Genomic DNA, 26,911 nt, shown 5'->3' with positions numbered 1-26,911 from the left:
TACTCTACATGGTTGACTCTAGGTTCTAGAACCGAGGACAAAGCGCAGGGAAAGGAAATATTTTTCCAGTGGATTATACTGGTGCGAAATTCACTTGAATATGTTAAGGGAGGGGTTATCAAAGGAAGAATACCAGTTGATGTATTTTGATGTTTAACTACCAGCTGCTAATAACGTGAATTATGGTATGAATGAATGAATGAATGAATGAGTGGATAATATGTTTACAAATATGTGTTTACAAAATGATGGTTGCACATAGGAAGACAGCAGAGCAGGATGGAGAAAATGTAGTGAGTTTCTCCATTGACTGATCATAATTGGGGGGGCTAGGAATTTGATCATGGTGTGTGTGAGAAAATGTTTCGCAGGATGGACCCCATCTGCCGCTACCACCGAGATGTTTCTTTCGCTACATGGGAAGGATCCAAAGGCCATCGGTGAACCGGCCAACTCTATCGTCTCATGGCGCTGATGCGTGGGATTCTGATGACGATTATGATTTTAGTTCACTTCATTGGGATTGGGATCCTTTTACCCGTGATTTAAGTAGTGTAGGTTCCTTTAAGAGCTATTGCTATTATGCAAGTAGTGAGGAGCGGATGGCAAACAAATATCTGGGATATCCGGGAGAACCACCTTCACCACCACTTACACCACCACCTACACCACCTGTAGTAAGCAATTTGGGGTCGTTTCAGCTTAAGGCACCTGACACTATGAATACTGATGTTGATGCAGACTATGAGGAGATGGAGATTTGTGACTATGAGGAGATGGAGATTTGTGATGATGGATGTGCCACCCTCTCTCCCACAGAACAATCACATGTGCCAGGCTTGATGGCATTGGACGTGGATTGTTTGCCCTGATTCGCGAGGACCGCACCTGCATAAGGGGGGCCCCTCACCAGGCCGGCGACTGGGTCGCACCCATGCTGGAGGAAGGGGGGCTCGGAACCCGGCCGGGCGGCAGCTATCTCTTAACCAGGCGTCCTCGTCGCGAATTATGGCTGGCAATTTATGTGTTAATGTCGGACGGCCACAATTAAGGGCCAGTATCCCTTCCTGAGCATGCGTGACGCTTTGGCGCGCCTGGCATGTGACTGGGGGAGATGCTGACCCCCTGGGGTAATACGTTGTCTTTCCGAAGAGTTGTCGTAAAGACAAAAGGGATAAATATGTCGGGGGCCATGGGGGGCAATGGGGGGCACACCACGTGACACAGGGCACCTGAGAAATATATATTTAATTGTGTCTTTCTTTTGCTTGCTTCAAAAAAAACTAGATTCACTGCAAAACATGTTGATTCACGGCTCGGTCATATCCAACCTTGGGGACATTTTTTCACCATCTTCTAAGGAAGAAAGTTATGGGAATAGTTGTAAGTTAACCTCGAACACGGGATGATGTAATATGTATCCCTTGATCTCTGTGTGCCTGGCTTCTTATGTTTCACTGCCAAATGTTCACATCATTGAACTTTATTATGGGAACGCATCCTTGGGCCTTGGAAAGCCCAACTCGTTTGGAATTAGAGCCTGAGAAATATCTTCCTTTTTGTGTCTTCAAAGGCCCTCTCTTGTCTGAGGTCATAATTAGCGCAGCGTTTTTTCTGTTATTTCATGTATATAACAAATTGTATTTTGCTGAGTTTTTAGTGTGTGGCTTGGGCTTGCAGGTCCTGTGTGACAGGGCCCTGCGATTTCAAGGCGTGCTCCACAATATTGTGTTTGCTCGATTTTTCATTAAACCTCATTTGCTGCTTCAAGGTGCCTCTTCTTGAGTTCCAAAGGAGGGGCCAACCCATCATCAGCACATCAAACACATATTAGCACATCAAACACAAATTAGCACATCAAACACATATTAGCACATCAAACACATATTAGCACATCAAACACATATTAGCAGATCAAACACATATTAGCACATCAAACACAAATTAGCACATCAAACACAAATTAGCACATCAAACACATATTAGCACATCAAACACATATTAGCACATGAAACACATATTAGCACATCAAACACAAATTAGCACATCAAACACATATTAGCACATGAAACACATATTAGCACATCAAACACATATTAGCACATCAAACACATATTAGCACATCAAACACAAATTAGCACATCAAACACATATTAGCAGATGAAACACATATTGGCACATGAAACACATATTGGCACATGAAACACATATTAGCACATCAAACACAAATTAGCACATCAAACACATATTAGCACATCAAACACATATTAGCACATCAAACACATATTAGCACATCAAACACATATTAGCACATCAAACACATATTAGCACATCAAACACATATTAGCACATCAAACACATATTAGCACATCAAACACATATTAGTACATCAAACACATATTAGCACATCAAACACATATTAGCAGAGCAAACACATATTAGCACATCAAACAAAAACTAGCACATCAAGCACAAACTAGCACATCAAACACAAATTAGCACATCAAACACATATTAGCACATCAAACACATATTAGCACATCAAACACAAATTAGCACATCAAACACAAATTAGCACATCAAACACAAATTAGCACATCAAACACATATTAGCAAATCAAACACATATTAGCACATCAAACATATATTAGCACATCAAACACATATTAGCACATCAAACACATATTAGCACATCAAACAAATATTAGCACATCAAACACATATTAGCACATCAAACACATATTAGCACATCAAACACATATTAGCACATCAAACACATATTAGCACATCAAACACAAAAAACATGTACGGACACGTAAAACAATAAAGGGAGGGGGATACAAGAAGGCGAGAGAGAGGGAAGCACACAAGCACAACAATAGAGAACGGGGTTATCGGGAGATCTGTTCGAAGGGAGAGGGCAGGGGGGGCGGGGGCGGGGGGGGGGTTGATTGGGTAATATTTGCTCATTCTTCTGCACAGAACTGTTCAACCTCAGTCAAGTTATGTGGGGAGCGTTGATAGAGAGAAATCTTCAAGTCATGCCACAGATTTTTGATTGGATTTAGGTGTGGGCTCTGGACCACTCAAGGACATTTATCTTTTTGTTCCTTCGCCACTTAAGTGTCGCTTTGTTTGTGTGCTTCGGGTCGTTGTCACGCTGAAAGGTGAATTTCTGTCCCAATTTCAGGCTTTCTTGCAGAGGTCAGCAGGCTTTCCTTTTGGACTCCTCTGTATTTTGCTCCATACATTTTGCCTTCCAGCCTTATAAGTGCCCCAGTCCCTGCTGATGAGAAACATCCCCATAACATGATGCTGCCACCACCATGCTTCACAGTAGGGATGGTGTTCTTTGGGTGATGTGCTGTGTTGGGTTTGCGCTAAACGTAACGTTTTACATTTCGGCCAAAAAGTTCCATCTTAGTTTTGTCAGACCACAAAACTTTTCGCCTCTTGGCTTCAGAATTTCTGGGTGTTTTTTTTACATAGCTCAAATGGGACTCAATGTGGGCTTTTTTGAGTAATGGCTTCCTTCTTGCTACCCTACAGTACATGCCAGACTTGTGGAGTGCTTGGGATATTGTTGTCACATGCACACACAGTGACCAGTCTTTGCCACAAAGGTCTGTAGCTCTATCAAAGTTGATAATTAGCCTGTTGGTGGCCTCTCTGATCAGTCTCCTCCTTGCTTGGTCATCCAATTTGGAAGGATGGCCTGATCTAGGCAGGGTCTTGGTGGAACCATACACCCCTCCACTTCTTGATGATTGTCTTGACTGTGCTCCAAGGTTTATTCCAGGCCTTTGGAATATTTTTATCCCCATCCCCTGATCTGTGCCTTTCCACAACTTTATCCTGGAGATCTTTTTTAAGCTCCTTGGTGCTCATGGTTGAGTCTTTGCTGTGAAATGCACTACATAGTAGAGGAAACCTCCAGGAACAGCTGATTTTATTCTGAAATAATCAGAATCACTACAATTTAACACAAGTGGAGGCCCATTAACTTGGTGTGTGGTTTTGATTGTGATTGGTTACACCTGAGCTCATTTACATTGGCTATTGTATTATAAGGGTGGTGTACACTTATCCAACCAAGATATTCTAGTTTTGTATTTTTCATTAATTTTCTGAAATTTGTAGAATTTGTTTTTCACTTGGAAGTTTTGGATTACAATGTGTATATAAAGGTGTAAAAGACTGATTTAATGCAATTTACTAATAATGGAAAATATGGAAAATAAATAATAATGGAAAGGTTTGAACACAACAAGAAGAGGAAGGGGGAGAGAAGGGAAGAAACAGAAAAGGGAGAACCAATCAACACCTAACAAACGAACAGGGGTGAGGGAGAGGAGGTAAAATCAAAATAACGTAGAAAAAATGGGGGGATGCTTTGGGAATGGGGTCCTTTGGTGTATAAGATATCACACTTCTATTTGAAGACAAAGTCGAGGCTCATAGAAGATCGAGAACACCGATCGGATAAGGATGCATCATAACAAAAGGAACAGCAGAAAGACGGTGGAAACCCTAACATCAGGGCCGAGGGACAAAATAAACAGAGAACGCGGGTAAGAATGACGGGTAGGGGAACATGCAGGGGGAGGACAAGATGGATACAGGAGCAAACTCCGAAGAAGGGAAAAAACAGGGAAAAGTTTTTTGGATGGGGGGGGGGGGGGAGGGAGGGAGTTAGGGGGAGAATGGTTTAACTGGGGCAGTAAATGACATGGTTTTGGATGGGCATGATCTGAGATGGTGGTGAACAGCTGTTTTTAAGACCTGGAGGGAAGAACTAGATTGAAGAGGATGTGGAATTGATTCCACACGCAGGAAAAACCTCGATGCACCCACGAGGCCTCCATCCAAAGCTTGATGGAGTACTACCCTCCTCTCTGGGCTGGCTCCCCTGCCTTACATCTTGCCCAGCTTGATGCTATACAAACCACAAGATTATTCAAGGTTATTGGAATCTCCCGCGTTGAAGCTGAGTCGATGGGTCCATCACAACGTCATCGCAGACAGATTCTGCTCTTCCATGGTTTGCCCCTCCCACCCCCAGGTATCTGCAGGGTTGAAAAAGGTCCACCATCTCATTCGTTCCTCTTTTTCCCACATGTGGAATCGATTCCACATCCTCATCAATCTCGTTCTTCCCTCCAGGTCTTCAAAAGAGCTGTTAACCACCATCTCAGATCATCCCCGATCCAAAACCATGATCTTTTCCACCCCAGTTAAACCACCCTATCCCCCCTAAAAAAATTCCCCTGTTTTTTTCTTCCAGAGAGTTGACTTTGCTCCTGTATCCATCTTGTCCTCCCCCTGCATGTTACCCTACTCATCATTGCTACCCGCGTCCTCCGTCCCTCAGCCCTGATGTTAGCATTTCCCCATATCCTGGTGCCGGACCTTTTGTTCTGTTGCATCCTTATCTGTGTGTTGCTCTTGCTCCTCCATGAGCCTCGAGTTACCATGAGCCTTCCATAAACCTCCCTGAGCCTTACCACCCCCAGGATTGCAAAGTGTAGAATTCAATAATTGTTGATTGGGTCCAACGACAACTTCCTCCCAACCCTAGCTTCCCCCCCCCATCCACCCCCAGCCCACCAACTCTCCTCCCCCCCACCCTTCCCTAGCTACCCCATCCACCCCTAACCCACCAAGCCTCCGACCCCCTCCCGTTTCAATACCCCTACTCCCACCCCATCTCCCCAGCGAACAATATGCGTATGTACACTGGATCAATGGGAAAAATGGCAATGGAGGAACAATGGGGAAATCGAGGACAAAGACATCGCACATGAGTGAATGAGTGACGTGAAAGGAAAAGGGCAGAAGGGGATCAACACGAGTAGAAGAAAGCGGAGTTGGGTATGGGGAAAAGGATGAGGTGATGATGGGCAGCACTCTCAATTTCATTTTTTTGACCAAACCCTGAGTTCAGATATCCACCTTGTATCGGAAAGGCAATGGCAAACCCTTTACTGTAATCTTTGCGAAGAAACTTCGTGAGCAACATCGAATCTGCACACGGAATAGTTTCCGTAGATATAGAAATTGATGGTTAATGGGAGTGTACATACATGATGGGCCAAATGTCCACCTACATGATGGGCCAAATGTCCACCTACATGATGGGCCAAATGTCCACATACATGATGGGCCAAATGTCCAGCTACATGATGGGCCAAATGTCCACCTGTATCTGCTTCTGGGTGCACAAGTCACATCACATTTGAAGGAGAAGTTGATAAAGCGATTTTAAACATCGTCATCTGAACCTGGTTTGTGTCTCCGATGGAGGTTCTTGGTTATTCTCTCGGAATTTCCTGCAGAGCTCGAACATCGTCACCTCGCTGTGTGTAATTCCCAGATCTTTTCCCTGTCAAACGACTTCATGTGTTGAAAAAAAGGATTGTTTGGGTCCATGTGTTGTTTATTGACAGAGGAATGCACAAGATTACAGAAATGAAGAAAATAAAAGATGGAGGAAAAGCAACAGGTGGACCTCGAGCGGGGATGATATCCACCATGGATCACTAAAGGGTTTGGATGGAAGAACAACACCACAGGGGTCCCATTACCCCATGTAAAGGAAACATCAGGACAATCTTTGCCTTTTCAAAAATGGTTGAGAACGCTTTGCAGACCAACCTGTCCATCCTGGTGGACCGCCACAATACCCACAACAAGCCTTTCGCATCCAACTTGAGAAACAATGTTTACAACACCGTCTTCGGCCCCATCCCCAAGCCTTTCTTTTTCTTCTTCCAGAGTCGAAGCGGTCGTTCCATTTCGCGCGTCTTCTCAATTTTCCTTTTCCCAAAATCCCTTCACTCGATGTCTGCACCAGGAAAGGGAAAAGGGCATATAAGACACAGTATACGGTATACCACATGGGACCCAGTAAAGGGCCAAGGTACCACAACCTGCACCTTATAATCAGCAGCTACACTGTTGTGTTACTGGACCATCATTTTCATGTCAAGGAATTCCTGAACTTGAGAAACGAATGGTTTGCATTCTACCAGCATACACCCACCCACAGGTGTACATGCGGGCAGCTGCACCTGGCCGCAGATGTACACACCTGCTTGTGCACACCACCATTTTGAAACACCACATATGTTCATGGAGAACTTGATACTGTGTGATCCATAGGACCAAACATTGTGTGTTACTCCACGCACACTCATAACTGCGAAAGGTTTTCATGAATATTTCCCAAAACAAACAAGTTTGTGAAATCATGTTCAAGATTAAGATCCATCAGGAAAACACCACAAAGGGATACCTACTGCACTGGGCAGGTAAGAGGGACCGTGGATGGTGCTGCTTGGATTGGCAAGGTTTGTTATCTGAAGAATACACAAACAAATGGCAGATTAATATAAAGTGTTACTAAAGACAAAGTTTGTTATAATAACACAACGCGATCCCAAGTATCTGATTTTAACCACGTGTAGTTCACACAATCGTGATTCAAATATAACTTGTGTTTTTATCAATGGCAGAGTAATGATCCTTCATTCATCATCTTTGAACCGATTTGTCATTATCGTGTTGGAAACAAATACTCCTAATCACGTAGTTTTTGCTTCACCACATGAGCTGAAAATCAGGATGGTGGTAAATGAGATCCCAAAGATGGTGCAACAGCTGATGATGAGATTTCCCATCACATGTTAGCGTTCGTGTTCCCATGTCAAGCCCTGCCACGTGGTGCGGAGAAACCCGGGTTCAAATCCCAAATACCATGTGTTTGTTCATTGTCTGCTGATGTCCTTGTAATTCACGTGAACTACGTTGATGTCTGCTCATGTGTTTTTGTCCTGCGTGTGATGTCTGTATGAGCTAATCCACGAGACATAGATCAATATAAAAAATACACCAATCATGGAAAGTTACAGCTGATTGGCTGCAGGTGTGATGATGATCCATTTAGTGTGCGGTGTGTGCTGTGCGAGAACGAATTGACTACAGTGTGATGATTGATTGGCTGTGCAGTTTGAAGATTGTTTCGAACCAGTGTGATGATTGATTGGCTATACAGTGTGATGATTGAGTGATTGTTCAGTGTGATCCTTGGCTGTTCAGTGTGGCGATTCATTGGCTACAGTGTGATGATTGATTGGCTATACAGTGTGATGATTGATTGATTGTTCAGTGCGATGATTGGCTGTTCAGTGTGACGATTGATTGACTACAGTGTGATGCTTGATTGGCTGTGCAGGTTGGAGATTGTTTCGAGCCAGTGTGATGTTTGGCTGTGTCGTTTGTATTATGATGATTGATTTGCAGCACAGCGTGATGAGTGATTGGCTGTGCAGTTTGAAGATGGTTTAGAGCCAGTGTGACGATTGAGTGATTGTTCAGTGCGATGATTGGCTGTTCAGTGTTACGATTCATTGGCTATAGTGTGATGATTGATTGGCTATACAGTGTGATGATTGAGTGATTGTTCAGTGCGATGATTGGCTGTTCAGTGTGACGATTGATTGACTACAGTGTGATGATTGATTGGCTGTGCAGTGTGATGATTGAGTGATTGTTCAGTGCGATGATTGGCTGTTCAGTGTGACGATTGATTGACTACAGTGTGATGATTGATTGGCTGTGCAGTGTGATGATTGAGTGATTGTTCAGTGTGATCCTTGGCTGTACAGTGTGATAGGCTGTACAGTGTGATGATTGATTGGCTATACAGTGTGATGATTGAGTGATTGTTTAGTGCGATGATTGGCTGTTCAGTGTGACGATTGATTGACTACAGTGTGATGATTGATTGGCTGTGCAGTTTGAAGATTGTTTAGAGCCAGTGTGATGATTGATTGGCTGTACATTGTGATTGGCTGTACGGTGTGATTATTGATTGGCTATACAGTGTGATGATTGAGTGATTGTTCAGTGTGATGATTGGCTGTTCAGAGTGACGATTGATTGGCTGTGTAGTTTGTAATATGATGATTGATTTGCAACACAGTGTGATGAGAGATTGGCTATGTTGTAAGTATTATGATGATTGATTGGCTATGTTGTAAGTATTATCATGATTGATTGGCTGTGTTGTAAGTATTATGATGATTGATTGGCTGTGTTGTAAGTATGATGATGATTGATTGGTTGTGTGGTAAGTATTATAATGATTGAATGGCTGTGTTGTAAGTATTATGATGATTGGTTGTGTCGTAAGTATTATGATGATTGGTTGTGTTGTAAGTATTATTATGATGATTGGCTGTGTGGTAAGAATTATGATGATTGATTGGCTGTGTAGTAAGTATTATAATGATTGATTGGCTTTGTAGTAAGAATTATGATGATTGATTGGCTGTGTAGTAAGTATTATAATGATTGATTGGCTTTGTAGTAAGTATTATAATGATTGATTGGCTGTGTAGTAAGAATTATGATGATTGATTGGCTGTGTAGTAAGTATTATAATGATTGATTGGCTTTGTAGTAAGTATTATAATGATTGGTTGTGTAGTAAGTATTATGATGATTGATTGGCTATGTAGTAAGTATAATGATGATTGATTGGCCGTGTAGTAAGTATTATAATGATTGGTTGTGTAGTAAGTATTATGATGATTGATTGGCTGTGTAGTAAGTATTATAATGATTGGCTGTGTTGTAAGTATTATAATGATTGGTTGTGTAGTAAGTATTATGATGATTGATTGGCTGTGTAGTAAGTATTATAATGATTGGCTGTGTTGTAAGTATTATAATGATTGATTGGTTGTGTGGTAAGTAGCATGATGATTGCTTGGTTGTGTTGTTAGTATTATAATGATTGATTGGTTGTGTGGTAAGTATTATGATAATTGATTGACTGTGTTGTAAATATTATAATGATTGATTTGCAACACAGTGTAATGAGAGATTGGCTGTGTTGTAAGTATTATGATGTTTCATTGGTTGTGTAGCAAGTATTATGATGATTGATTGGCTGTGTTGTAAGTATTATGATGATTGATTGGTTGTGTAGCAAGTATTATGATGATTGATTGGCTGTGTTGTAAGTATTATGATGATTGATTTGCAACACAGTGTAATGAGAGATTGGCTGTGTTGTAAGTATTATGATGTTTCATTGGTTGTGTAGCAAGTATTATGATGATTGATTGGCTGTGTTGTAAGTATTATGATGTTTGATTGGTTGTTTAGCAAGTATTATGATGATTGATTGGCTGTGTTGTAAGTATGATGATGATTGATTGGTTGTGTGGTAAGTATTATGATGTTTGATTGGTTGTTTAGCAAGTATTATGATGATTGATTGGCTGTGTGGTAAGTATTATGATGATTGATTGGTTGTGTGGTAAGTATTATGATAATTGAATGGCTGTGTTGTAAGTATTATGATGATTGGTTGTGTCGTAAGTATTATTATGATGATTGACTGTGAGGTAAGAATTATGATGATTGATTGGCTGTGTAGTAAGTATTATAATGATTGATTGGCTTTGTAGTATGTATAATTATGATTGATTGGCCGTGTAGTAAGTATTATAATGATTGGTTGTGTAGTAAGTATTATTATGATTGTTTGGCTGTGTAGTAAGTATTATAATAATTGATTGGCTGTGTTGTAAGTATTATAATGATTGATTGGCTGTGTAGTAAGTATTATGCTGATTGCTTTGCTGTGCAGTAAGTATTATGATTGATTGGCTGTTGTAAGTATTAAGATGATTGATTGGTTGTGTGGTAAGTATTATAATGATTGATTGGCTGGATAGTATTATGATTGGTTGTGTTGTAAGTATTATAATGATTGATTGGTTGTATAGTTAGTATCATAATTATTGATTTTTTGTGTTGTAAGTTTTATGATGATTGGTTGGCTGTGTAGTAAGTATTACGATGATTGATTGACCGTGTAGTAAGTATTAAGATGATTGATTGACTGTGTAGTAAGTATTACGATGATTGATTGACTGTGTAGTAAGTATTACGATGATTGATTGACTGTGTAGTAAGTATTACGATGATTGATTGACTGTGTAGTAAGTATTATGATGATTGATTGACTGTAGTAAGTATTAAGATGATTGATTGACTGTGTAGTAAGTATTACGATGATTGATTGACTGTGTAGTAAGTATTACGATGATTGATTGACTGTGTAGTAAGTATTAAGATGATTGATTGACTGTGTAGTAAGTATTACGATGATTGATTGACTGTGTAGTAAGTATTACGATGATTGATTGACTCTGTAGTAAGTATTACGATGATTGATTGACTGTGTAGTAAGTATTAAGATGATTGATTGACTGTGTAGTAAGTATTACGATGATTGATTGACTGTGTAGTAAGTATTACGATGATTGATTGACTGTGTAGTAAGTATTACGATGATTGATTGACTGTGTAGTAAGTATTACGATGATTGATTGACTGTGTCGTAAGTATTACTATGATTGATTGGCTGTGTAGTAAGTATTATGATGATTGATTGGCTGTGTAGTAAGTATTATGATGATTGATTTTCAGCACAGCATGATGATGATTTCATTTTAAAGGTTCTTATGAAATAGTTTGTCGCTAATTTTAAGGTCACATTTGATTTCGACGAAACTGGTCTGACGTTGTGAGGCCTCGCTCTGTGATTCGCACACCTTGAATTGCTGATCCGCCACTGAAGGTGGAGGGAGGTTGTGTTTTCACACCTGCCTGGTTGTCTGTGAGCACGGTCTCTCAAAAAGGTGTGGACGGATTCTGACAAAACTTGGTGGATGAGTTGGTTTGGCGACAAGAACAAGCAGATTCGATTTGGGCTCAGGTTCGAATCCAGATCCGGCCCATCAGTGGGATACAAAACATAAACTGTTTACCTGGCGGAGGTATGCTCTCTACCCTGCGCCGTTCTCTTTGCTGTCTGCAGAACGGACTCACCTGTTGTCGATGTTTCGGTGCCTCTTTCCACGAGGTGCTGTCGTTCCGATGTTTTTGTCCATGTCCGAACGTGGCACAGACAAAGCACAACAATGCCAGCTGCAGTAATGCCATGACGAGGTTCGGACTCCCAGAGAGCAACAGAAACCAGGAGGGACTAACTTATATTTAGCAGAGATAAATAAATAAATCCTGTGATGAAGAAGAAGAACGTGAGAGAAAAACGGATGTTTAAGCTGCAATAAGAGACTGATTAAGTGGGGGGCACAGATAAGGTAGTTTGTTTCTAACACTGGTTTATGTAGAAACCTTGTGGCTTTGATTTTGGAACAAATTACACAATTTTACTCAAGGTTACTTCAACTTTGGTGTGGCAGAAAGAAAAGGCAAATTCTCTTCATTTATGTCCTTTTTTGGTATACATGGTCGAGGCTCATGGAAGAGAGAAAGAGTATACTGGAGGGGGAAGCACCAATAGCAGGGTAGAGGTAAGAGTGAGGTCAGGAGAGGGGAAGAAGGACACTTGGGGGTGAACAGGATGTATGTCCAGTGTCTTTAGAAAGTCTACACCCAATTTCAAATTTTTCACCTTTTGTTAGCTTCGAGCATGGAAGTAAATTGCATTAAATCAGACATTTCCACCTTTATTTCCACAATGTAATCCTAAACTTCCAACTGAAACACAAATTCTACAAATTTCAGAAAATTTATTAAAAATACAAAACTAGACCGTCTTGGTCAGATAAGTGTTCACCACCCTGAGTTAATACTTGGTGGAAGCCCCTTTGACAGCAATTACAGCTTTGAGTCTGTTGGGATAAGTCTCGACCAACGTTGCACACCTTGAGTTGTTTTTTTGGGGGGGGATACAAAATCGAGGCTTGTTTAAGAGCTCGTACATCAAACACATATTAGTACATCAAACACATATTATCACATAAAACATAAAAAACATGAACGGACACGTAAAACAATAAAGCGAGGGGGAGACAAGATGGGGAGAGAGAGGGAAGCACTCAAGCATAACAGTAGCGAAACAGGGACATTGGGAGGTCTGTTCGAAGGGAGAGGGCTGGGGGATTGGGGGGGAAATTTGATTGGTTAATATTTGCTCATTCTTCTGCACAAAACTATTCAAGCTCAGTCAAGTTATGTGGGGAGCGTTGATAGACAGAAACCTTCAAGTCATGCCACAGATTTTTGATTGGATGTAGCTCGTGCTCTGACTGGGCCACTCAAGGACATTTATATTTTTGTTCCTAAGATACTCCATTGTAGCTTTGGCTGTGCGCTTCGGGTCGTTGTCATGCTGAAAGGTGAAGTTCCGTCCCAATTTCAGCTTTCTTGCAGAAGGCATCAGGTTTTCCTCTTGGATTCCTCTGTATTTTGCTCCATACATTTTCCCTTCTATGCTGATAAGTGCCCCAGTCCCCGCTGATGAAAAACATCCCCATAAGATGATGCTGCCACCATCATGCTTCACAGTAGGGATGGTGGTTTTTGGGTGATGTGCTTTGTTGGGTTTGCGCCAAACGTAACGTTTTGCATTTCAGCCAAAACGTTCCATCTTGGTTTTCTCAGCCCACAAAACTTTTTGCCTCATGGCTTCAGAACCTTTGGAGTGTTTTTTTTACAAACCTCAAATGGGACTCAATGTGGGCTTTTTTGAGTAATGGCTTCTTCTTGCTCATGTAAGTGATTAATTTTGAGCATGTACGCTTCGTGGTATACGTCACATCCTGGTTGAAACAGATGTAGCCTCCTCCCATGTGCCTTCTCCCACACGTCACATCCGGCATGTTCGAAACGCTGCTGCCATTTCGTCATTGGGCGCATCGATTGATCATCGTCAGGTAAAATGGGAGATTTAATTGTTTGCTGACGTGAGATTCGAACGGATCGACCAGCATTCTCATTTTGCTCTTTACCCTCGTCAGACAGGGGTAAGTTACTTTAGGAATATCGAGATGCTTAATGATTACTCACGTCATTAGTGTGATGAAACTAATATGGTTATGTCTTAACGATGCAGTTTATTCAATTGTAAACGGAACTGAAATGTACATGATTTATGTGAGCTATTCTATGTGAGTACAAGTTATCCAGTTTGATTGTGTGGGTTAGTCACAAGTGTTGTTTTGATACTTTTAACTAATTAAACAATCCTCATGTTCTGTTACTGAATTTGTTGGTTGATGTAAGTATAGAAAGGGGTTTGGTTGTCCAGGTGTGCCTTGGTACACGTCTTGCGATAGTATGTAGACATTGTCTGCCCCCGATGTATCTCATGGTTGCACATTCGTCTAGTCTGTCGGACTTGTATTTGGATGCACCTGTGGTTTCATACTCGATGTATTTATTGTAAACATTTAACCGTTATTTCATCCATTGATTGACGTATTTAATCTGCTACCTGCAATGTATCTTTGCTGAATAGTGCTTTTGTATCTTTTAGGGTTCTTTGATTACCTGCATATTCGAATACCGCAAGTATCAACCACCATCCTGTGTCTTGTTTAATTCTTCCCGTGTCACATTATGGTGTCAGAAGTGGGATATGCAACAACACCCCCTGTCTGTGTGGCAACCAGTACAAGCCACGTCTCCGAAGAAGACTGATGATCAGATGGACCATCGAGGTGCTACGATCATTTTTGAAGTGAACTGATTCCTCCTGATAAATTGGAGATTCTGGACCTTTAGCTTGTAGTTGGTTGTGTGATTGGACCCTGTTAAGTATATGGTGAATGCTGTACTCGTGAAATTGGATAAATTCCCTCTAAGCTGGTGAGAGAAATCTACATTATCTGCCTGTGTTGAATTGAATTTGGAATTGTTCTGTACTATTAGTGATTTGATTTTCCCACCAATGTATATTTGATACTTGTCATTGTTGTGACATAATGGTGACCCCAGAGGAATTGGAAGCTGCTATTGTAAGGTTAACGGAAGAGTTAAGCAGAGAAAGACGGAAATCAGCAGAAGCAGAAAAAGATGCGTCGGATGCAATAGCAGAGAATTGCAACCTCGTCCAAGAGCTTCGGGACAAAGACGAGCAAAGACTACCATTGCCAGCCTCAAGTGCAGGTGCAACTTCAAGTGAAGAATGCTTAGTATTTGTGTCATCTTCACGCAAATTGGAGCGTTTCCGTGACAAACCTGAAATGTTGAGTGACCTTACAATACAGGAATGGGTGTCCGATGTTCGTTGTCAGCTGGCTACTCGGAATTTAAACAACAAACAGGAAGTCGCTTTTATACTGGACCACTTATCTGGAAAAGCTCGACAGGAAATTATTGGAAGGGGAGAGGATTTACTTGGAGATCCTGAAGAAATATTGGGAGTTCTTTGAAAGTCTTTGGCGATGGTACCACCCTATCACAACTCCAAGAACAGTTTTTCGCATACCGCCAAGGGGATAATGATGACCTTCTGATGTCTTCACTTAAGCTCGTCGAAATCTATGATAGAATAGTCTGTATGGATGCGTCTTTTAAAGCGAGCAGAGGAAGCACACTAAAGGGACGATTAGCTGGTGCTGTAAGAGATGAAAATCTACAAAGAGAAATTCGCCGTCTTAAAAATGGAATCTCCTAATTTGAGCTACTTTTACACTCGAGATATAGCCCAATAGTGGTTAGGTGTTAGTCAGAAACCGCACGCCAAGACAAGCACACTGAAAGAAGTCATGGTCCAAGAAACAGCTCGTGCTGAAAGTGAACTGCTAAAGGAAATGAAGAGACAAGGTGAACAGCTTTCAGTCCAACAGCAGCAAATTGAGAAGCTACTGCAGAACTCACAAAGATCAGGTGGAGCTGGCCGGCAATATGGGCGATTCCGGCAGAGCGATGGCCCCGACGCTGCTGGGATTGTGGGTCGGCTGAACATTTTCGCAGAGATTGTCCGCGTCAGGGAAAATCTGGGCAGCAAGATGGAATTTCGCCAGTAAATACTTTAAACTAGAACAGCCTGTCATTGTGAGCCGCATGGCGGGTAAACAGAGGGATCAAGGCTCGATATTACAGAAAGCAGTTGGTAGGTGCACAGAAGTTGGGGTCATGATTGGACTCCTGGAAACCATATGCTCGTTAGATACAGGAGCACAGATATACACCATTACCGAATCCTTTTTTAGAGGTCACCTTGTTCAGCAAGGAGAGTTGTTCGATGTTTCTGCATTTCTACATATATCTGGGGCACAAGGACTTTCTGTTCCCTACTTGGGATATGTCAAGTTAGATCTAATTCTGCTCGGAAGGAAATTTCCACAGATGGGATTTCTTGTTGTTCATGATATGACTAATACCCCGATAGCTCGACGCAAAAGGGCGTGTCCTGGGGTTATCAGATGCAATATTTTGAATCGCGTGTCAAATGCACTCAGGGATCAGGATCATCCACAGTTCTTAAGAAACCTTGTCCAGAAATCGGAGGAAAAATGGGCTTCTGTGTTGGCCATGTTTTATGAAATGGATGCTAGCAACGACACAGAGGATGACATTGTATGCAGAGTTCGAGTCCCAGGGAGAAAGCCTGTACGGGTTCCAGCATGGACAATTGTCATATTAGATGGATCACTTATGCCTGCAAAGGGAGGACAAAGCTATGAAGGATTATTGGAGCATGTGGAATCAGACGTTGGGGCACTTCCCAATGGCTTAGCTGTAGGTCCTGCATGGGTGACCATCTCAAGTAATGGTTGTGTGCCAGTCCAAATGGCAAACTTTGGTGACAAAGATGTGTACCTAAAACCCAGAACCCCAGTTGGTGTTGTTCGGAGATGTATGTTTGATCCAGAAGTTGAATTCGGTCAAGTGAGTGACAATGAAGTCTACATTGAGGAGGCCTCTGCAGAACAGAAACAGTCCACCTTTCTACCAAACATTATGGACAAGATGCATTTTGGTAATGGTCTCGACACAGAACAGCGTCAATGTGTTGACGGAGTTTTGGCTAAACATGTTTCGGTTTTTAGTAGAACAGATGATGATATTGGCTGTTGTGATGAAGTTACTCATCAAATTTGTCTCAAGAAAAACGTCCCGTTGAAGGTTCCACATCGACGTGTGCCGCCGCAACAATGGAGAGAAGTTCGAGAGTACCTAAAGCAGGCTGTAAGAAAAGGGGTCATCAGAGAGTCTAATAGCCCCTTCGCATCACCTGTGGTCCTAACTTGGAAGAAGGATGGGAGTTTACGTATGTGCGTGGAGTATAGGGCACTCAACATGCAGACTCCCAAGGATGCCTCTCCTTTACCCAGAATAGAGGAGGCCTTACAAGTACTCAATGGATCAAATGCCTTTTGCAGCCTTGATCTTGCTCACGGATTTTACCAAGTTCCCATGGCATCAGAGGATGTGGAGAAGACCGCATTTAGAGTTGGGACAAGAGGCCTCTATGAATTCATGAGGATGCCTTTTGGGCTTTGCAATGCCCGTGCCACCTTCATGAGACTAATGGACAGGGTATTTGGTGATGAAAATTTCCAGACTGTGCTGATTTACCTCGACGACATACTGGTGTTTGGTCCGACATTCGAAGAGACTTTGAGGCGATTGGATATGGTGCTAACCCGACTTGAGACCTTTAGTCTGAAGGTCAAACCGCAGAAATGTGACCGAGTTGAGGAACAGCTCCATTATCTAGGACATGTCATTGGCAAAGATGGTGTCTCACCTGACCCCGAAAAAATTTGAGCGGTGATGGAATGGAGGAAGCCAAGCACCGAGCAGGAACATCGAGGATTCTTAGGCCTCACTGGCTACTATTGCCGCTTTGTTCCGGGATACGCGGCCATTGCTGAACCATTGCACAGTCTCCTCTCTGGAACTCAGAAGAGACACAAAGGCAAAGTCAAGAAGTCTATGAAACCAGACAATCGTCCTTTCAACCGACGTTGGACATCGGAGAGCACAACTGCGTTTTCCGAGTTGAAGCATAGACTGTGTAGCCCACCAGTTCTTGGTCATCCTGATTTTCGCAGCCCATTCGTACTGGAAATAGATGCAAGTTTAAAAGGGCTCGGGGCTGTTCTTTCACAGAAGCAAGGGGACAGGAGCACTGTCATTGCCTATGCTAGTAGAGGTCTGAGAAAGCACGAGAGATCAATGCAGAACGACAGTCGTATGAAGTTAGAGTTACTCGCTTTACGTTGGGCCATCACAGAGAAGTTCAGAGACATGCTGATTGGTGCTGAGTTTGTTGTATACACTGATAACAATCCTCTTAGTTATCTCAACTCGACTGCACAGCTAGGAGCTACTGAGTCCAGATGGGCTGCAGAACTTGCCCAGTTCAGATTTTCTATTAAGTACCATTCTGGAAGGAGAAATAGAAATGCGGTTGCATTGAGCAGGAAACAGGACCATGGAGATCGGCCAACTACAGTGCGACCCGAGGAAGGCTTTATGGAAATGATGTCACCTGAAACTTCAACAACTGTCCCCTCTGAAATTATGGAACAGTTTTACAGAACTATTGCTCGAGTTTGGGACAAGGAGATCCATGTTCGGTCTGACAACACAGCCCCTCCAGCCCTTTCCATTCGACAAACTATTCCACATGCTGAGCTTGACAAGGTTCAGAGAAGCGATCCAACCATCAGCCGAGTTCCCCATTTTTGGAATAGAAAGCAGTGTCCAACTTCATCTGAATTTACCAAAGAGCCCAAGTCTGTGAGAAAACTTCTCCGATCCTGGGACCACATCGCAGAAAGGTCTGGTATCCTGTACCGCAAGGCAACCATTCATGGGAGGAAAGTAGACCAGCTCTTACTACCGTCATCTCTCAGGAAGCAGGTGTTAACTGAAGTCCATGATAAGTCAGGGCACCAAGGAGCGGACTGCACCTTCGAGCTCCTGCAGACGAGATGCTACTCGGTTGGAATGAAGGCAGATGTAAGGAACCACTGCAGTGGATGTTCCAGGTGCACTCTTTCCAAGTTTTGCAAAAGTGTGAAACCGACTCTTGGGTCACTCATTGCAAAAAAAAAACCCTCGAAGTTCAGGCAATTGACTATACTGTTCTTGAAAAGTCTTGTGGTCTAGAAAATGTCCTTGTGATGACTGATGTGTTCACAAAGTACACTCAAGCACTGGTGACTCCAGACCAAAAAGCTACTACAGTGGTAAGAGTGCTGGTGAAAGATTGGTTTGTGAGATTTGGTGTACCACTGAGGATCCATAGCGACAGAGGCAGAAATTTTGAAGGTTCAGTAATCCGAGAGCTTTGCTCCATATATGACATCTGCAAAAGCAGGACAACTCCCTACCACCCGCAAGGAAATGGCTCATGTGAGTATTTCAACAGGACTATGCATGACCTCCTGCGATCACTGCCCCCAGCAAAGAAACGGGTGTGGCCGAAGTATGTCTGAAGTAATTTATGCGTACAATTGCACACCACACTCATCGACCAACTATTCCCCATACTACTTCTTCTTTGGGCGGGAACCTAGACTGCCTATTGACCACCTATTTGGACTGAACAAGGGGCAGGATTATGGCACGGTTGGTGATTGGGTCACTGATCATTACCTAAGTTTGAAAGAAGCTTTCAACCTTTCATCAGCGAAAACAGAAAAGGAATCGTTGAGACGCAAAAGGTTGCATGATCGGCATGCACAGGAGACCAGCTTGCCTATCGGTGCTCACGTTTTCTTGAGAGACCGGAGTCATCAGGATCGTCACAAGATTCAGGACGTGTGGAGCCATGTCCCACACCACATTATTGGACGACCAGACCCGGATGGTCATGCCTACTTGGTCGAACCTCTTCAGGGCAATGCCATTCCAAAGACAGTACAGAGGACTGACATTCGCGATGCCAGGGACATTGTCGATGACCTCCATCAAGATCCTCTGCCCATTGGAACAGATGATGCTCCAGAGCAACAACAAGAGAATGCTGAGGTCGTTGACAATGCTTCAGAGGAGGAAACAGGATATGCACTCTTCATTATTCATGATGCAGATCCCATAGTGGGCAGAGATGTGAGTATGGCAAGTGATCAACCTGCTGCGTTTTATATCAGAGTACATGAAGGACTTCGTATGATAGACACCGCAGGGGAGCAACCTATCACTTCAATAGAGGATGAGGATCCTGCTACTGCCAGGCAAGACGTTGATCGTTGTGAGCTAGGGACAGAATAGCAGGCTCCATCTCCAAGAAGAACTGCTAGATCGACAGTAGGCCAGCACTGTAACATTTATCATGAGCCTAGATCAGTTTCAGCAGAGGAGTTCCAGTGTGCTCAGTCAGTCGATCCGAAAATTCTTGTGAATATTAGCCAAACCCAACTCATGTTAATGCAGATCTTGTCTTGGATTAAGTAAATCTTACTGCAAGGGAATCTTGTTTGATTGTACCGATAAATACAACTTATATTGTAAGTTTGGTTGGCGGGGCGCCAACCAAGCAGCAGGGGAGTGTGTAAGTGATTAATTTTGAGCATGTACGCTTCGTGGCATACGTCACATCCTGGTTGAAACAGATGTAGCCTCCTCCCATGCACCTTCTTCCATCCGTCACATCCGGCATGTTCGAAACGCTGCCACCATTTCGTCATTGGGCGCATGGATTGACCATCGTCAGGAAAACGGGAGATTTAGTTGTTTGCTGACGTGAGATTCGAACGGATCGACCAGCATTCTCATTTTGCTCTGTACCCTGGTCAGACAGGGGTAAGTTCCTTTCGGAATACCGAGATGCTTAATGATTACTCATGTCATTAGTGTGATGAAACTAATATGGTTATGTCTTAACGATGCAGTTTATTCAATTGTAAACGGAACTGAAACGTACATGATTTATGTGATCTATTCTATGTGAGTACAAGTTATCCAGTTTGATTGTGTGGGTTAGTCACACGTGTTGATTTGATACTATTAACTAATTAAACAATCCTCATGTTGTGTTACTGAATTTGTTGGTTGATGTAAGTAAAGAAAGGGGTTTGGTTGTCCATGTGTGCCTTGGTGCACATCTTGCGATAGTATGTAGTCATTGTCTGCCCCTGATGTATCTCATGGTTGCACATTCGTCTAGCCTGTCGGACTTGTATTTGGATGCACCTGTGGTTTCATACTCGATGTATTTATTGTAGACATTGAACCATTATTTCATCCATTGATTGAGGTATTTAATCTGCTACCTGCAATGTATCTTTGCTGAATAGTGCTTTTGTATCTTTTAGGGTTCTTTCATTACCTGCATATTCGAATACAGCCAGTATCAACCACCATCCTGTGTCTTGCTTAATTCTTCCCGCGTCACACTAACCTACCGTACATGCCAGAATTGTGGAGTTATTTGGGATATTGTCACATGTACACAGTGACCAGTCCTTGCCACAAAGGCCTGCAGCTCTTTCAAAGTTGCCATTGTCCTCTTGGTGGCCTCTCTTATCAGTCTCCTTCTTATTTGGTCAAACAGTTTGGAGGGACGGCCTGGTCTAGGCAGGGTCTTGGTGGTACCATACACCTTCCACTTCTTAGTGATTGTCTTGATTGTGCTCCAAAGAATATTCAAGGCTTTTGAAATATTTTTATACCCATCCCTTGATCTGTGCCTTTCCACAAATTTATCCCAGAGGTATTTGAAAAGCTCCTTGGTGCTCTTGGTTGAGTCTTTGCTGTGAAATGCACTACATAGCAGAGGAAACCTACAGGAACAGCTGATTTTATTCTGAAATAATCAATCACTACAATTTAACACAGGTGGAGGCCCATTAACTTAGTGTGTGATTTTGAACGTGATTGGTTACACCTGAGCTAATTTACATTTTATATTATAAGGGGTTGGACACTTATCCAACCAACATATTCAAATTTTGTATTTTTCATAAATTTTCTGAAATTTGTAGGATTTGTTTTTCATTTGGAAGTTGTGGGTTGCGGTGTGTAAATAAAGGTGGAAAAGTCTGATTTAATGCATTTTAATTCCAGGCTGTAAGGGAACAATAGGTGATAATTTTGAAGGGGGTGTACACTTTAAATAGGCACTGTAAGCTAAACGAAACACAACAGGAAGAGGAAGGGGGAAAGAAGGGATGAAACAGAACAGGGAGAACCAATCAACAACGAACAAACGAACAGGGGTGAGGGAGAGGAGGTAAAATCACAATAACCTAGAAAAAACGGTGGTGGGGGGGGGGGGGGTGTGGCTTGGGAATGGGGTCCTTTGGTGCAGAAGATATCACTTTTCTTTTGTCATACAAAGTCGAGGCTCATCGAAGAGGGAGAACACCGAATGGATAAGGATGCAACAGAACAAGAGGAACAGCAGAAAGACGGGGGAAACACCAACATCAGGGCCAAAGGACAAAATAAACAGAGAACGTGGGTAAGAATGAGGGGTAGGGGAACATGCAGGGGGGAGGCCAAGATGGATACAGGAGCAAACTCTCCAGAAGGGAAAAAACAGGGAAATGTTTTTTGGATTGGGGGGGGGGGGGTGAGAGTGGGGGGGGGGGTTGGAAGTAAAGGGGGAGGGGGAATCGTTTAACTGGGGCAGTAAATATCATGGTTTTGGATGGGGATGATCTGAGATGGTGATGAACAGCTCTTTCGAAGAGCTGAAGGGAAGAACGACATTGAAGAGGATGTGGATTGATTCCACACGCAGGAAAAAGAGGAACAAATGATAGATGAGCAGTCATACTGGATTTAGGGATTTTTTAAACAAGGGGTAGATGGTGGACCTCTTGCACTCTGCAGATACCTCGATCCACCTGCAAGGCCTCCATCCAGAGCTTGATGGAGTACTACCCTCCTCTCTGGGCTGGCTCCCCTGCCTTACATCTTGCCCAGCTTGACGCTGTAGAATCCACAAGATTATTCAAGGTTATTGGAATCTTCCGCGATGAAGCTGAGTCGATGGGTCCATCACAACGTCATCGCAGACAGATCGGTGGTCTCTCCCTCTGCTACTGCTTCCTTTGTGGTGTTGCCCGTTCTGCTCTTTCCATGGTTTGCCACTCCCACCCCCAGGCATCTGCAGGGTTGCAAAAGGTCCACTATCTTATTCATTCCTCTTTTTCCCACGTGTGGAATCGCTCCCACATCGTCATCAATCTCGTTCTTCCCTCCAGGTCTTCAAAAGAGCTGTTCACCACCATCTCAGATCATCCCCATCCAAAACCATGGTCTTTTCTGCCCCAGTTAAACGACTCCTTACCCTCTAAAAAAATTTAACCTGTTTTTTTTCCTCCAGAGACTTGAGTTTGCTCCTGTATCCATCTTGTCCTCCCCCTGCATGTCTCCTTACCCATCATTGTTACCCACGTACTCCGTCGATTTTGTCCCTCATCCCTGATGTTAGCGTTTCCCCTTTTCTTGGTGCCGTAACTTTTGTTCGGTTCCATCCTCATCTGTTTGATGTTCTCGCTCTCGCTTGCACCTCCATGAGCCTTACCATCCCCAGGATTGTAAAGTGTAGATTTCAATAAATGTTGATTGGGTCCAACAACAACTCCCTCCCTTCCCTGGCTTCTCCCCATCCACCCCTAGCCCAACAACACTCGACCCCCCTCCCTTCTCAATACCCCACCCCCATCCCCTCCCCCGCGAACAATATGCGGATGCACGTGCACGCACACTGGATCAATTGGAAAAATGGCAATGGAGGAACAATGGGAAAATATGAGACAAAGACATCGCACATGAGTGAATGAATGACGTAAAAGGAAAAGGGCAAAAGGGGATCAACAAGAGCAGAAGAGAGCAGAGGTGGGTATGGGGAAAAGGATGAGGTGATGATGGGCAGCACTCTCAATTTCATTTTTTTGACGAAACCCTGAGTTCAGATATCCACCTTGTATCGGAAAGGCAATGGCAAACCCTTTACTGTAATCTTTGCCAAGAAATTCCTTGAGCAACATGGAACCTGCACACGGAAACTCGATATAGAAATTGATGGTTAATGTGAGTGTACATACATGATGGGCCAAATGTCCACCTACATGATGGGCCAAATGTCCACATACATTACAGAAATGAAGAAGATAAAAGATTGAGGAAAAGCAACAGGTGGACCCCGAGGGTTGATAATATCCACCATGGAACACTAAAGGGTTTGGATGACGAACAACACCACAGAGGTCCCATTACCCCATGTAAAGGAAGAATCAGGACAATCTTTGCCTTTTCAAAAATGGTTGAGAAGATGTGCTATATCGTGATATCTTCTCTTCTGGGGTCTTGCAAGCAGAGTTGTCGATCCTGATCGACCGCCACAATACCGACAACAAGCCTTACGTTTCCAAATTGGGAAACACCTTTTACAACAACTCCTATGTCCCCGTCCTCGGCGCCATCCCCAAGCCTTTCTTTTTCTTCTTCCGGAGTCGAAACGGTCGTTCAATTTCGCGCTTCTTCTCAATCTTCCTTTTCCCAAAATCCCTTCACTCGATGTCTGCACCAGGAAAGGGAAAAGGGCATATAAGACACAGTATAGGGTATACCACATGGGACCCAGTAAAGGGCCAAGGTACCACAACCTGCACCTTATAATCAGCAGCTACACTGTTGTGTTACTGGACCATCATTTTCATGTCAAGGAATTCCTGAACTTGAGAAACGAATGGTTTGCATTGAACCAGCATACACACATCTACAGGTGTACATGTGGGCAGGTGCACCTGGCCGCAGATGCACACACCTGCCTGTGCACACCACCATTTTGAAACACCACATATGTTCATGGAAAACTTGATACTGTGTAATCCATAGGACCAAACATTGTGTGTTACTCCACGCACACTCATAACTGCGAAAGGTTTCCATGAATATTTCCTAAAACAAACAAGTTTGTGAAATCATGTTCAAGATTAAGATCCATCAGGAAAACACCACAAAGGGATACCTACTGCACTGGGCAGGTAAGAGGGACCGTGGATGGTGCTGCTTGGATTGGCAAGGTTTGTTATCTGAAGAACACACAAACAAATGTCAGATTAATATAAAGTGTTACTAAAGACAAAGTTTGTTATAATAACACAACGTGATCCCAAGTACCTGATGTTAGCCACGTGTAGTTCACACAATCGTGATTCAAATATAACTTGTGTTTTTATCAATGGCAGAGTAATGATCCTTCATTCATCATCTTTGAACCGATTTGTCATTATCGTGTTGGAAACAAATATCCATAATCACGTGGTTCTTGCTTCATTCAACACATGAGCTGAAAATCAGGATGGTGGTAAATGAGATCTCAAAGATGGTGCAACAGCTGATGATGAGATTTCCCATCACATGTTAGCGTTCGTGTTCCCTTGTCAAGCCCTGCCACGTGGTGCGGAGAAACCCGGGTTCAAATCCCAAATACCATGTGTTTGTACATTCTCTGCTGATGTCCTTGTAATTCACGTGAACTACGTTGATGTCTGTCTGAGCTAATCCACGAGACATAGTTCAATATAAAAAATACACCAATCATGGAAAGTTACAGCTGATTGGCTGCAGGTGTGATGATGATCCATTTAGTGTGCGGTGTGTGCTGTGCGAGAACGAATTGACTACAGTGTGATGATTGGCTGTAGAGTGTGATGATTGGCTGTGCAATGTGATGATTGGCTGTACAGTGTGATGATTGATTGGCCGTTCAGTGTGATAATTGATTGACTGTTCGGTGTGATTATTGATTGGTTGTACAGTGTGACGATTGATGGACTACAGTGTGATTGATTGGCTGTGCAGTTTGTAGATTGTTTAGAACCAGTGTGATGATTGATTGGCTGTACATTGTGATGATTGGCTGTATACTGTGATTGGCTGTACAGTGTGATTATTGATTATTCTATACAGTGTGATGATTGATTGATTGTTCAGTGCGATGATTGGCTGTTCAGTGTGACGATTGATTGACTACAGTGTGATGCTTGATTGGCTGTGCAGGTTGGAGATTGTTTAGAGCCAGTGTAATGTTTGGCTGTGTAGTTTGTATTATGATGATTGATTGGTTGTGTAGTATTATAATGATTGATTGGCTGTGCAGTAAGTATTATGATGATTGATTGGCTGTGTAGTAAGTATTTTCATGATTGATTGGCTGTGTGGTAAGTATGATGATGATTGGCTGTGTAGTAAGTATTATAATGATTGGTTGTGTAGTAAGTATTATAATGATTGGTTGTGTAGTCAGTATTATAATGATTGGTTGTGTAGTAAGTATTGTGATGATTGCTTTGTTGTGTAGTCAGTATTATAATGATTGATTGGCTGTGTCGTAAGTATTATGATGATTGATTGGCTGTATACTAAGTATTATGATGATTGGCGGTGTAGTAAGTATTATAATGATTGATTGGCTGTGTTGTAAGTATTATAATGATTGGCTATGTCATAAGTATTTTCATGATTGGTTGTGTAGTAAGTATTATAATGATTGATTGGCCATGTAGTAAGTATTATAATGATTGATTGGCTGTGTCGTAAGTATCATGGTGATTGGCTGTGTAGTAAGTATTATGCTGATTGGCTGTGCAGTAAGTATTATAATGATTGGTTGTGTAGTAAGTATTATAATAATTGATTGGTTGTGGTGTAAGTATCATGGTGATTGGCTGTGTAGTAAATATTTTAATGTTGATTGGCTGTGTAGTAAGTATTATAATGATTGATTGGCTGTGTAGTAAGTATTATGATGATTGATTGGCTGTGTAGTAAGTATTATGATGATTGATTGGCTGTGTAGTAAGTATTATAATGATTGATTGGCTGTGTAGTAAGTATTAGAGTCCCTGTATAAAGAGAGTTGCGCCATGCGCTGACCCGAGATTTCTGGTCACGTGATTTCGTGGCGCCATTTTGTGTCTAACTTCACCGTGCGTGAACGTCAGCTTGGTACGGGAATGTTGTTTATTGCCAAACAAAATGACTGGTTGTTCTGCTTTTGGTTGTTCAAACCAATCTGGGAAATATAAGATGTATAGATTTCCAAGTGATAAAGTCAGAAGACAAATTTGGGAAGAGAAAGTCAGACGAAAGAGCTGGAAAGCGA

General features: G+C 42.5%; 2 protein-coding genes and 1 long non-coding RNA gene across 7 annotated transcripts in view; all 3 read right to left on the bottom strand.

Annotated features, from left to right (window-relative positions):
- Nucleotides 1-26,911, bottom strand: part of LOC137415872 (E3 ubiquitin/ISG15 ligase TRIM25) — a 732,877-nt gene that overhangs the window by 308,343 nt on the left and 397,623 nt on the right. The window lies entirely within an intron of this gene.
- LOC137418165 (uncharacterized) lies at nucleotides 5,961-12,166 on the bottom strand. The gene is made up of 3 exons (XR_010982574.2): nucleotides 11,908-12,166; nucleotides 7,299-7,358; nucleotides 5,961-6,844 (listed from the first exon to the last, which is right to left on the bottom strand). It is a non-coding gene; the product is annotated as an uncharacterized LOC137418165 (long non-coding RNA).
- LOC144889545 (uncharacterized) overlaps nucleotides 23,473-26,911 on the bottom strand; it is a 36,815-nt gene continuing 33,376 nt past the window's right edge. For both annotated transcript variants that reach the window (XM_078770209.1, XM_078770207.1), the window contains exons 3-4: nucleotides 24,777-24,836; nucleotides 23,473-24,322 (exon numbers count right to left, since the gene is read on the bottom strand). In XM_078770209.1, the coding sequence (XP_078626335.1) occupies nucleotides 24,312-24,322; nucleotides 24,777-24,836 (71 nt within the window). In that variant the 3' untranslated portion in view covers nucleotides 23,473-24,311. The remainder of the gene's footprint in view (nucleotides 24,323-24,776; nucleotides 24,837-26,911) is intronic.

Source organism: Myxine glutinosa, chromosome 1 (genome assembly GCF_964187855.1).
Source record: "Myxine glutinosa chromosome 1, kmMyxGlut1.1, whole genome shotgun sequence".
Lineage (NCBI taxonomy): Eukaryota > Metazoa > Chordata > Myxini > Myxiniformes > Myxinidae > Myxine > Myxine glutinosa.
Note: the sequence above shows the minus strand (reverse complement) of the source record. Positions and strands in the feature narration are given on the sequence as shown.